General features: G+C 48.1%; 1 protein-coding gene across 1 annotated transcript; it reads left to right on the forward strand.

The window, feature by feature from the left end:
- The first annotated feature begins 5,125 nt into the window (after positions 1-5,125).
- LOC122394668 (mucin-5AC-like) lies at positions 5,126-12,786 on the forward strand. The gene is made up of 4 exons (XM_043391694.1): positions 5,126-5,298; positions 6,523-6,720; positions 6,993-8,972; positions 12,069-12,786. The coding sequence occupies exons 1-4, from the start codon at positions 5,241-5,243 to the stop codon at positions 12,188-12,190; spliced, it is 2,358 nt and encodes a 785-aa protein (XP_043247629.1). The 5' UTR covers positions 5,126-5,240; the 3' UTR covers positions 12,191-12,786.
- Positions 12,787-12,803: the final 17 nt, after the last annotated feature.

Below are 12,803 nucleotides of genomic sequence, written 5' to 3' on the forward strand. Positions count from 1 at the left end.
TAATTTGAACCGTCATTGCTCACGCTCTGTGGGTGCCACTGTGTTACTGGCTTGATTTTCGGAGAGACCGTTCATTTTTCTATTAAAATATAGTCATTTTCTGCCCCAATATTCATTAACTTATTTGTAGTGAGCATTTTGGCAAACCATTGCAAAAAACGCTAATGGGAACTCTTCCCGATTAGCGACCGGGGAGGGTCGCTAATAAGTCTATGGGTTTCCCCATATTAAAAATGGCAAAATATGCGACGCCTGAAAAGATGAAATATGATCTCAAAAAGGTAACCTATACGCAAAGCACTCAATCACTCGAGCAGGAACGTTTATCCAACACATTTACATAAGTAAAAACTGATCACGTGATGCACCGAAGGCGAAAAGAAGGCGGAAACCCAAAGTTTGCGGGCTATCTTGTTTGATATTCGAGGTCCGCGCTGAATTCGGAACCCCTGCAGTCGGTGACGACATTTGGCATCCCCTGCCACACATTGCAAGCTTCAGCAACACCTCATTTTCATTTCCCTCTTTTCCCCTTTCTTTCCCTTCTTGAGCTATTTGCGACCATGTCAGGCGCAAATAGGAAATATGAGTTGCGACACATTTTTAACCGCCATCCTGTGCACAGTTGAGCGATTCACTATGGGAAAACGGCAATCAATTAAAAAAGGAATGTCGATTCAGAATAAAAAAGGTGCATCATCCTAATGTGCATCGCTTTTCATTAGAGAGGGCCTAAACACACACGTTTTGGATAAGAAACTCGTCATTTTTATTTAAACTTACCTGAAACGTCCCACCAGAAACATCGACGACCGGAACATGATTTAATTTGATAACCAAAGTATGGCTGACCTTTTGACGATGTTTTTACCCCGTTTTCTCCTGCCAGCTTTTCTGTAGGGAGGTAGGTCGCAAATCGGAAAGGGTCGCTAATTAGGCACCTTACCCTATCCATCGATAAATTGAGCTCGCGAATCGGGAAAGCCACCATTGGACTTGGCAAGACTGAATACATGCCAAATCGAATGATAGGGTGAATAGGTCAAAAACGCCCCCCTTAAGCGCGAAACCTTCTGACACTCAACCCAACACAGATTACTTAAACCTTTGGGCACCATCATGTAGCTCATTCTTTTTACTACGTTTTGAGACCAAGAAAAGTCACCTGCGTGTGGTATTTAACCACCCAAAAAGGTTTTCGCATACCCTTGCAAAAGGGCGTTTTGCCCCATACCCTGGGTAATACGCCCACACCCATGTGCAAAGCGCCCCCACCCCATCTATCAACAGAAAATGATGAACATGGCAGAACTTGACGTCGTTCTGACGTCATTTGTGGTCAACCTATCATAGCCTTTGGAATAAAATTTTGTTGCAATGTGTAAAATGGATGCCCGGAGGAGTCCTGAAAGTTTGGTGACGATATCTGCAGTCGTTTAGGATATATCAGCAAAAAAGGACAGGGTCAGGGAGAGGCCTTTTCGGCCCCGACCTACAAGGCGCTACCCTGCACTCTCACCACCGTGCAAAACGCCCCCCTTTCAGAAAACTGGGGGCGTCTTGCCCCATGCATCGAGTAGGCGTCTTGCCCCATCCACACCATTTCCGGTCAACAAAATATTGACAAAAAACGCGCCACTAACGCCGCAGCATAATATATTCAACAGAATGACAATAAAACGCAGTTTTGAGTGATGTGCACAATAGCAAGGTTTGTGATATAAAGAGGGCATCAAAATATTAGGAATCTTCTGCAAAAACAACAAAAACAACATCCAAAACCAACATCAGCACCTACCCACGCTGCTCCTCAAGACTCAGAACCGGAAATAGAGACCTACGTAAACAAGCAGCTGACTGTTCTGAAAGGCAGGATAAAACACCTATCCGTCGATAAGAAATACGATTTTTTAGGGGAGGCGTTTAACCCAGGGGCGCGTCTTCCCCACAGTTACCCTAAGTAGGGGAAAGTGGGGTAAGACGGGCACTTAACTTTGGAGCCATTTTTCGGCCGGTTAGAAACATCATAGAAACGAGAAACTGAGTGAAAACCTTTTTTTAGACATTTGACTTCCATTTGCCAGAAGATGAGACTTAGACCTGATTCAACAAATTAACTGCAGCTATTTTTGCAAAACCTTGCAAAAACCCGTCTTACCCCACCCCATGGGGTAAGACGGTCACATGGGTAGGGCAAGACGGCCAGCTTCTTTCACCGACCAGCACAGCTCGCAACAAATGCCGAGATTAGCCGCATTGATACAGTCGCTCGTTGGTCTCAAGTGCTTCGGAAATGGCCAGGAAATGGCTACGAGATTCGTGCAGAAGGCGTGTGCTCGTATATAGGCCCTAGTTCAGAACCCATGTAGAACCTTTTTTCACATTCATTATTCGAGAATAAACTGTGCCGAAGGAATATTGCTAACATGTCTGTGAGTATCGGAATCGAACAGATTCTTATTAGAAATGCTTCTTTTTTCCTACAGCAACAAAAATATTTTCACCATTACAGACCCATTGGATCCATAGTTATTAGTTGCCCGTCTTACCCCAACCTCAAGGTCACGATTTTTCTCTGTGGACAATTTGATGCAGACAAAGCAAATCCGCGGTAAATGAACAATGGTGGCATGGCATACAGGGTGATCCAAAAAAATTGGAACCCCTAACTTAAAATGTCCGTAAGTCCGAAAGTTTTCACATTATTGCCAAATTGCTAACACCATTAGAAAGAGCGTTCAATTCTCTATAAAACAAGTTGATTGGACTTAACTATTACTATAAATATTGCCCTAGTTATTTGCCTATAAAATTTGTGTCACGAAACTCACTGAAACGGTTTTGAACATTATGCGCAAATCAGTGATTTGCGGTTTGCTGTTCTGACCATGTCGCATGTTGGAGGTTCATAAATAAAAAATAGGTCATTCACGTGCTATTGTAAGGAATTTAAATTTCAACAGGAGCAAAAAAAAAGGCATTCGGTGCGTTCGGTGCTCCGTGCCACACGGCCCACTCAGTGGTCGAGTTTCTGGAACAGGCCTGCCCGGCCTTCATCGCGAGCCAGATGCCTGGCCACCGAAGAGTCCTGACCTCAACCCTTTGGACTTCTTCGTGTGGAGCGAACTGGAGCGAATTATGTAAAAAGGTCAGAGGATCAGCACCATAGAGGAGCTGAAGGAGAGGCTGACGGCCTGCTGGGATCAGTTGTCCCAGAGAATGCTGGCCTGCGCCGTCGGAGCCGTCCCGAAGCGACTGCAGACCTGCGTGACGGCCAACGGAGCTCGATTTGAGCACATGCTGGGATGAACAGCGGAAGCTAGGACGCGTTTATCTGTTCTATTGTGTGCTTCTGTCAGTTCTGTGTAAACTTTTATGTAATTAAATTGAAATTGGATGTGGTGTAATTCGCAAAGAACAACAGATGGAGTGCTAACGGACTTAGTGCATTGTTAACAATTGGCGATTTCGTTTCACTCAGTTTTCTGACGCTCATTCCAAAAGCTAATAGTGTGTCAATGCTTTACAACATACATGCACTAATTTGACGTGATGTTATAGAGGATTTAATGCTCTTTCTAATGGTGTTTGCAATTTTTCAATAAAGTGAATACTTTCGGACTTATAGACATTTTAAGTTAGGGGTTCCAAATTTTTTGGATCACCCTGTATGTGTGTACCACAAGTGATTGCGAGCTTTTAACTCTATAGTGCTGCACACAAAAGCTTGCACAATACATTATGGATGTTATCAATGAAATGAGTGTTTTAAAGAAATCAAAATATAAGATTATCGACTGGACACAAATTCGCCAGACTTCATTGGTGGTGTGTAGTTAGTGGGAAAGGCAATTCTGGTCCTAATTTTGCTCGCTCGTAGCGCTATTGGTTTGGTCTGCAGAAGGGGTGCCCGTCTTACCTACCCTGACCGTCTTACCCCACTTTCCCCTTTATACGATTTGACCTCCTTTGACCAGCTCTGTGGCCTGACCTTAACGCAAAGTGACCTGACCTTCCGTGACCTGACCTTAACCTTAACGCACCTTGGGTTATTCTCACCAGAACAAAAAGTATGTCATTCAACACGCCTGAGCGCGACGAACACAACGATGCCAAAATATCCGGGCTCTGTTACAATTTTGGCGAAGTTATTTACCAAAAACCGAACTTGCACCTCGAAGCACTTGACCTGACCTCAGAGGTCACCAAATGATATGAGACCTTGAAATCAGATACCAGTCGCTGCGTCTTGTAAAGGCGCAAACACTCGTTTTTTTGCGAATCGCGAGGCTCTAGAGACAAGATTAATTAATTAGGGGCGAAACGGCAAAGGGGTCGTACCCGCCCGCCCTTCCCCCCTTTCCTTGGCAAGGGCGCTTGTGGGTACAAATACGAAAAACGGATAGGTTCGGCGAGGGCTCACATTCGTAACCAATAGTCTCCAAGACGAATGACGCCATGAAAATAAAAATTCGACGTACATTGTGATTCAGCAATATAAAAGAATGCATTGTTCCACATACATATTTTTCATTTATATCAGAGGTCTAATTATTAGGTGCATACCTAGATTGGTCTACACATGCATGTCATCTGTAAGTCTAGATGAGGTGTTGTTCCAAACTTGTCTTTTTGTTGGCTGGTGATTGACCCGTGGTTATGAGGGCGTGGAGCCGTTCCGAAAATTCATTGCGTGTATTTATCTAGCCGTAGGTAGGTAGGTACTAACACGAACTACCTACGTCATACATTGAATCTTACGAACGCCCTCATATAGGTAACGAAACGTTCATTAGGTAGAGGCTATACCATAGGCAGTTCGGCCCATTTAAAACTTATCTTATTATCTAAGCTTGCAATCTGCACATCCTTTCACCGCACGGGTCACATGCATCAGGAACATCGCCGCTGTTTTTCCCACCGTTCGGCTCCCGTTCAGGGGTGCAACATTCGCGGTGTGACCGATTGCACCAGGGCCGTGGGTGGGACGACCCCGACGGCTGAATCTGGTGCAGAGCCTGGGAGCCTCTCCCCCTCGTGTCTGCCCCGCCCCTCCTCTCCTCTTCACGGCCCCTCTCCGTGGAGCCCGGGGCGGGCACGTTCCGCCAGTCTTGTGCCAGCCTCTTCAGTGAGAGGATCGGTCTCACGAGGGTCCGTGGATCGCCAGTCATACACAGTGTGTGGACTCGGCTGGCCTGTGCCTGGTGCGTTACACCCGGGAGCCGCCGGAAGGTGAAGCGATGTGGACCGTCACCAGACTGGCGACCCTGCTGTCGGTCGCCACACTGGCTTCACAGGGTGAGAGAAACGGCTGCGGCATGCGTTGTGACTTATTTTCATTTAGCAAGTGATGTTTCATTGTGTCGTGCTACTGCTAATTGTTCGGTGCGCATGGAAGCTCGAAATAATTGATATTTTTATCTGTGGTTTATTTTTACCAATTTTAAGTTGATTGCTTTTTTAATACGTAGGTCTGCAGTCACAATTATAATGCCTATGTATGCTTCAATAAAATGTGACAACTTTAACCCTCGCCCGCACATGCCATTTTCCCATCCTAGAACGCACATGGGGGGGTGGTTGCCACCCCCCCCGCGCCATTTCGTTCCTGTTGGAGATAGAGCTTAGCAGTAAAGACCAAAAAGATTCTTTGGGAAGAGACGAATCCAATGATACCCAGTTTTACCTTCTCAGGTCAGTCATTGACCTTCCAGGTCAGGTCAAACTAAAAAATGTTGCTGTTTTGGGTCACCGTTGGATATCAAGTGCGCTGCTTATCAAATACCGATGACGATGCTGTTTTCTGGTGCCAAGCCAGCTAGAACCTCTTTGTCACACTATCCGACCAGAATTTTGGTGCTGAGGTCATTTCAGGTCAAGTTAGGTCAAGGTCAATTATATGTGTTTGTATGTCTGTGTGTGTCTGTGTGTATACTGATGTGTGCACCGATTGTTTTTGGGTCCATATCACATGAAATCATGATCTGAGAAGTTTTTACCAAAAATGCAGTCAAAAAACTTCACAAAAAGAAAATTCAGCTTGCCTAAAACGCAATTATCTTAGATGACCTAGGTTGACCTTGACCCTGACCTTGACCCCTGTACATCGTCGAACAACATGTTCCATGATAGGTGGGAGGTAAGACTGGCAAAAAAGGCCGAAATCAGGGTGTCAAAAGCTCACAAGGCCCATGGCAAACGCAAGATGTTGAGAATTGGCCATTTGGGTCATGACATGACCTGAAAAACAAGGTCATATCTCCGAAACCAAAAATCACAGAAACTTGGAAGTTTCAGTGGACATCAAGAAAGGATAGACGAGCAGCTATACGAAAAATCAGCCTTCTAGCTCTAAAAATGTTGAGTGCAGAGCAGAAAGACTGCCTGGGGGGGGGTGGCAACCACACCCCCCCCCCCCATGTGCGGGCGAGGGTTAAAGGACGAACCTTATTGTTAATCGGAATCACAAGGATCTACAAAAATCTCCCCGCCATCCGACCCCAAGCCTCTGCCATCCCTCAGACCACCTGCCGGGCAGCTGCATGTTCGAGGGTCGCTCCGTCCCGGACGGGGCGCGGATGGCCAAATCGGACCCCTGTCACCTGTGCCACTGTCACGACGGCCGGCTGGAGTGCGTGTGGAAGCACTGCGGCCCTCCGCCTCCCGGCTGCCGCACCCTGGAGACGGACAACGCGTGCAACCAGACCGTCTACGTGTGTCGTAAGTCAGCTGAGACGCTCCCGGGATGATTTATAGTCCGTGTGTTTGGTAATCGCTTATGGTAATCGTCAGCAAAGTTAATGGCGCTATTTATTATCTGTAAATTATACACGTGCTTCATTCTGAGGGTTCAATTGGACCTGGCGGGGTTTTGCAATGTATGTCCTGGAAGCTCAATAGCAAGCTCGCATGCAACAGTAAGACGATGCTAGTTTAAAGTAACACATATCAGTTGCATTCTTTGTATGTAGTAAGACATCTTGTTCTTTCAGCTCTGCCCGAAGATAACGACAACACAAGCTCGTCCAGTTCTTCTGAGAGCATCACGTCATCGACCACCCTCGGCCCGTACTTTCCAGCTCTAACCTCATCTACGCCGTCCTCGGATTCGCCTCTGACAACGCAGTTCTCCCTGCTGCCGCCACCTCTGCCGTCTCTCTCGCCCTCACTGGAGGGCCGTCAGTCCGAGACGGATGAGCCAGGCACGGGACCAACCTACTTCAACGAGTTCTCGTCGGCCCCGATGAACTTCAGCGCTGCGTTGAGCCGCGGTGAGGGTCCACGTTCACCGAGTCGTCAGCCAGAGCGACAGGGAGATTCAGAGGACGATCGACTCCGCTTCAGCTCTCCCAAACCATGGGAAGGACCATCCGATGAAGAGACTTCGGAAAGAACGTCTGAGAGAACCACAGACCGGACGACGCTGAGGGCACTCGGAAGAACGAGCTATCGTCCGGGGTCGCGGAGGCCGTTCCGAATTTCCAGGCCACACACAGTTTCACCAGCGGAGCGAGAGGAAACGCAGGCCACGCAAAGTACTGACCGTTGGACCTCCACAAAGGCGTTGGGAAGAACCCAGTCGAGTACATCATCAAGGGACACTACCTGGACAACGCGAACAACACCGCGCACCAGACCATGGACCACATCACAAACGACCGTGCGCAGCTCTTCATTATTCCGAGAGGAGGGTTCAGCTAGGCCGAATTCAAAGCCTCGGCTCCGGTTCCCGAAGCGGCCGAATTTGCTCTTGGCTGTTCGGGAGAGGCTACGATCGGAGGAAGATGGCGATGAGGAAACCACTCGGCCTTCGTTCCACCAGCCCGAATCTGAACCTCTCCGGACCACCCATCACCCCATCCTGAGACCCCGCATCCGCCCTCTGTCACTCGCCGAGCCCAGCAAACTGGTGCAAACCACGGCCGAACCGGAGACAGTCTCAGCTCCCGTCACCGAACCTCGCAGACTAGGATCTCGTCCCAGTCGTCGACAGCTGAAGACGCTGTCCACCACAAGGCATCGCCTGCAGAGGCTGTTCCCGTCTACGGTCAGACCGGACACCGGTAGAAGCTCCGAAGATCTGCGCTCGCGTGAACCCGACCTCACGACAATCAAGCCGGAGGCTTCCACGTTTTCCTCTTCTCGACGACGAGTGAGACCGCTATCCGCCTTCCAGTCTCTGAGTTCCTCGAGCCCCATTCCTCGACCCCGATCTCGATTCCCCTCGACATCTCCGCAAGCTCGTCTATCCTCTTTCTCCCCTTCCAACTTTGACGTCATCTCCCCCTCCAGTATAGGCAACACAGATCGATCCAGTTTCCCTACATTCCAAGAAGCCAGCGCTAGTACGCCCGACAGTGCTACTCCACTCGAGCAAGGGCCTCCGTTCCTCGCGGTGCCAGCAGCGGTACCCCTGGCGGCTCCTGTGGTCAGCTTTGACTACGATCTGGAGGACGATAGTATCGACCTCACAGAGTACGAGTTTCCGGAGTTTGGTCGCCGCCTGAGGCGCGAAACGTCAAAATCAGAGTCACAAGAAGACGTCGAACAAGAGAGAGGAGACACCGGTGGGTCTGGGGCGAAATTTAGAGGAAGACGAAACGTGCGAGATGAACAAGCTGAAGAAGGAGAGAGCTGGCGAGCTAACCGTCTTCGACGATCACTCCTCCCTGGCGACGAGAGGCACGATCACGGACATCACGGACATCATCGTTCCCATCCTCACTCCCGAGACCATCGTGATCCCGATCTAAATCGCGAAGACGACCTGAAGTCGAGTCGAAACCGGCTCGGTGAGTACCGAGGAATCGGTGCGAAGAAGTCCGAGAGAAATTTGCGTCGACCGGGCCGCCGTATTGAAGACAATAAAGCAGAAGAGGACTTTAGAAGTTTCCAGTCTCTGGGACAGAACCCGAGTGAGCTCAGCGTCTGCTTCGTCTCGGGACTGCGATTCAAGCTGGGAGAAGTAATAGGTAAGTGAAGCTTTGCATATGTATCATTTAGTAATAACATGTCTAGAACATCGATTATAGTTTTTGAGCATTATACGAATGTTATAAGCAATCAATTACGAACAACATTTATATAACGCTCTACAAATATGATTGTCCAAGATATAGGTAACTAGAACCCGCTTATGACTGGAACATAAGACATGCATCATGCATGCAATATGCATAGATACCTACATACATTAGTGCATGGAAGCACTCATGTGCACATAGGTATACCTTAGTAGGTATGCATGTATGCACCAAAGATCTATGTCCATACATATAGGTGCATCGTGTGTACACTGTACATCAACGCTTACATAATATCGCAGCTCAGCCGGCAAAAGAGCTGGCAATTATTAACTAAATACCCAATGGTCGAAACATAAAAGACCGTCTCAATGCGCGAATATGAGCTAATTAATCATTATCAACTATAAAACGTCAGCAATTTAATGTGTCGAAACTTTCGATTCAATGAACTGCTACGCTACGTTATCCAATAATGATATAATTAATCTTATACTCACCCTAGCCATTAAAAAAGGCAGTTGCAATATTTCGACCACGTCTATATAATTTCATCGGATCAGGCATGGATTTTTATTCATTTTACGCACATCAGGTGTGGGCCCACAAAAGGGCAAATTAAACGTAAAGGTCCTGCGAACGATCCGTGGCACATTCCGGCCTGGCCATAAGAGCCATTGCGAGACGCGTTTCTGTACGCAATTAGACGTCCCTGGCCGGCCTGCAATGGCGCAGTTACGAGACGGCCGGTGACGAAGCACGCCCGGCGCCGCGGCGTGTGCCCTGCCGCTCCCCGCGGGCCAACTGTCACGAACTCGGCTGAGCTACATCTCTTGACCTCCGACCTTCGCACGGTGCGGCCTGTCATTATTACGGGGCTAACGCCGCGGGCAAACACATTCCCACCATTGCGTTCAGCAGTCCGCGCCGCCGCCCACCATCAAAGCTATACCACAACCGCCGCCGCAGCCCGCCGCTGCCGTCACTTCCATTCAAGCCGTTCATACAAATTACGACGTCATTCAAAGCATCCCCGCCCATCCTCTGTGAACTCTGTGGTTGTGACGCCGCGCGGTGGTAGCGGCGGTGGCTGTTGCGATATAAGGGTGGTGTATGTATGTACGGTGGTGAGGCGATGGATGGGTGAGGGCATGGTACGCCTCTCTCTCTCTCTCTCTCTCTCTCTCTCTCTCTCTCTCTCTCTCTCTCTCTCTCTCTCTCTCTCTCTCTCTCTCTCTCTCTCCCTCTCTCTCTCTCTCTCTCTCTCTCTCTCTCTCTCTCTCTCTCTCTCTCTCTCACTCACTCACTCACTTACTTTGAATGCTTGTGAGACAGAGGCTTGGTGTGCTGTGCTCTGACGAAGGTCGACAGGTCTGCGCCTCTCATCGCTGCTGTTTACCTCCCGTTTCGTGATGGGCACTCAATGCAGATAATAATAGGGCTATGTGGGTCGACAGGAGGGATTATTAACGATTAGCTGCTATTAAGCTGCTGCCTTCGCAGTAGACGGTTCGCTTATTTCAGTTGTTTGTGACCGGTGGCGACGTTTACGGCTTTTTGCATATATTAGACGTCTTAGTGCGCCGTCTTACAATATTGGAGAGTCGGAGACTACAGTACTGAACAACAAACTAACAAATGGGAACGCTCTGAACAGCCATCTTTCATAGCGCGTGAGTGCGCAGTCGACCCCCTCAGCGGGAGCGCACCTTGACACCGAATACGACGTCACGATGCTCCACTTCACGACTCTCCCAGTCCGACGTATTCGCATACAGCATAATGGCCATGCCATTATGCTCCGCGAGTTTACTACGCGTCATATTGCAAAATGGCGCGGGCCGCGGACTAACGCTCTGGCTTCTCTTTGTCCTTGGAGGTTCCATGACCGGCAGGGTACATGCATGCATGTCGGACCATGCAGGTCCCGTCTCACTTTAAGGGAGGCCATTCAGTGACGTATTCCATTGTGTTCTGACCTTTTCAGTTGACCTGACCTGACCCGATGATAAACAGGAGCTCCCTCGACACTGTGGGATCAGTTTCCACGTAATGTCCCGTTCAAGGGTGAGAGCCTTATCCTGAATGCAAGTAGAAGTATGTGAACCGAGAAGATGTGTTTCCAGGGCAAGAAGCTTTAAACCCTGTGCCCAGCCCTAGGTTTATGTTTTCATCGCACAAAAGAGGTACCTACCGATTTATTACAGTTGTTAGGTAAAAGGTAAGTAAGCCGTTTCATTTAGCCCGTTACAGTGTCTTTCGTCACCTTGGGTGTAACGTTAAATGGACTGCACAATGCACATGTGATATTCTCATAAAAAGGTAAAACCCGATAGCAGGGCCGGAACCGAACCGCTGCCATTGCAGTTCACCGAACACTTCCGTCAAAGTTGCAACCTTTGACGAGTTTACTCCGCTACTCGACGGGAGATAATGCATTACCGTACCGATTTATGGCGAGGTAAATAACTGCACTCCGTTGCAAGAGTTACGATGCGACAGTTTAGCTGCCGTCACCGCTGTCATAATCTCTGTCATTTACGGTCAAAGTTTCGACACTTCCGACATGCCCAGACATCCTAATTCAGACAGGGCTGTCAACAAGCGTCGCAAGACATTTGTTGTCTTTTGTGGGACAGTTCTTTATTTCCCGTGTCATCACTACGTTTATGACGTTAATCCGGACCAAATATATGAAGAATACATACAATATAATTGATTAAACGGTTATACGTAATAGGGAACACGCTATACGGCTAAACGTTATGCGGTTGGTTATACGTTACACAGTTATGCGTTATGTGGTTATGTTATACGTTATACGGCTATGCTCTATACCTACGGTTATGCATTATGAGGTTGTACGTTATACGAGCAGGTATGCGTAATAATTAGTACTACCTACAGTTTATACGAACGGTTGTCGCTTTGTTGATTTGTTTATCACCAACAAAGCCATGCTCCACTGACAGGTGAACTCAGAGCTGACTGTCCTTCTCGTTACATGTAACCCATGTTTGACCTCGGCCACCCTTCCCCCTACAGAGGCAGCATCGGACGGCTGTCTGGAGTGCCGCTGCGCCGGCGCCGCCATGTTCTGCTACCCAAAGTGCTGTTTCTACACCACGGAAGCGCCGACGGACGGTCAGACGCAGTTAGTGCTCTGACCTTCCGGTGACCCCAGATGACCTTTCGGTGGCCCCAGGTGACAGGTCGTGTCAGTGTTTTGTCAACGGTGACAGAGCAGAAGCCAGACGTGTGGCGAAACAGGAAAGGAGAGCTTGGGCAACGGTGCAGCAATAAGGAGTGTGAGGATGCATATGTGTGCAACAGGGAAGTTCAGAAGCTGCTTATTTTAATGAAGCAATAAAGCTATTTGTGGTTTACGTTATTGAGCCATAATGATTGCCCGTGCACTATTGTAATTATCTTTGCGGGATTGTTCTTTTGGCCGAAACAAAATATATCAAACGATATTGTTTCGAACAACATTCAATTTAGTCGGTTTATTTGCAGCTTCTAGGAAATATGGCTATTCAATTTATGCGGATAATGAAATGTGAATGATAATTATCGTTTTAACGACGATTAGTCGTGCTCGTATATCTTCTAAGTTGATGTTGAGTTGAAGCTTCCAGCTTCTAAATGTCTAAGTTGTATTTTCTAGCCAGTAACATGTCTACATGAATAAATACTGTGTTCATTGTCCATAGCGTTGTCCGCTGTCATTCAATAAACCGGCGCATGTCGACCCAATGTTCACCCCATCGCCATCGTCTC

This window comes from Amphibalanus amphitrite, unplaced genomic scaffold (assembly GCF_019059575.1).
Source record: "Amphibalanus amphitrite isolate SeventyFive unplaced genomic scaffold, NRLGWU_Aamphi_draft 000604F_arrow, whole genome shotgun sequence".
Taxonomy (NCBI): Eukaryota; Metazoa; Arthropoda; class Thecostraca; order Balanomorpha; family Balanidae; genus Amphibalanus; species Amphibalanus amphitrite.

Excerpts from the sequence above, each read along its gene's own strand:
- LOC122394668 (XM_043391694.1), top strand. The coding sequence starts at position 5,241 with ATGTGGACCGTCACCAGACTGGCGACCCTGCTGTCGGTCGCCACACTG. Across the intron at positions 5,299-6,522 it reads CGCCACACTGGCTTCACAGG|ACCACCTGCCGGGCAGCTGC; the intron begins GTGAGAGAAACG and ends GCCATCCCTCAG. Across the intron at positions 8,973-12,068 it reads CAAGCTGGGAGAAGTAATAG|AGGCAGCATCGGACGGCTGT; the intron begins GTAAGTGAAGCT and ends TTCCCCCTACAG.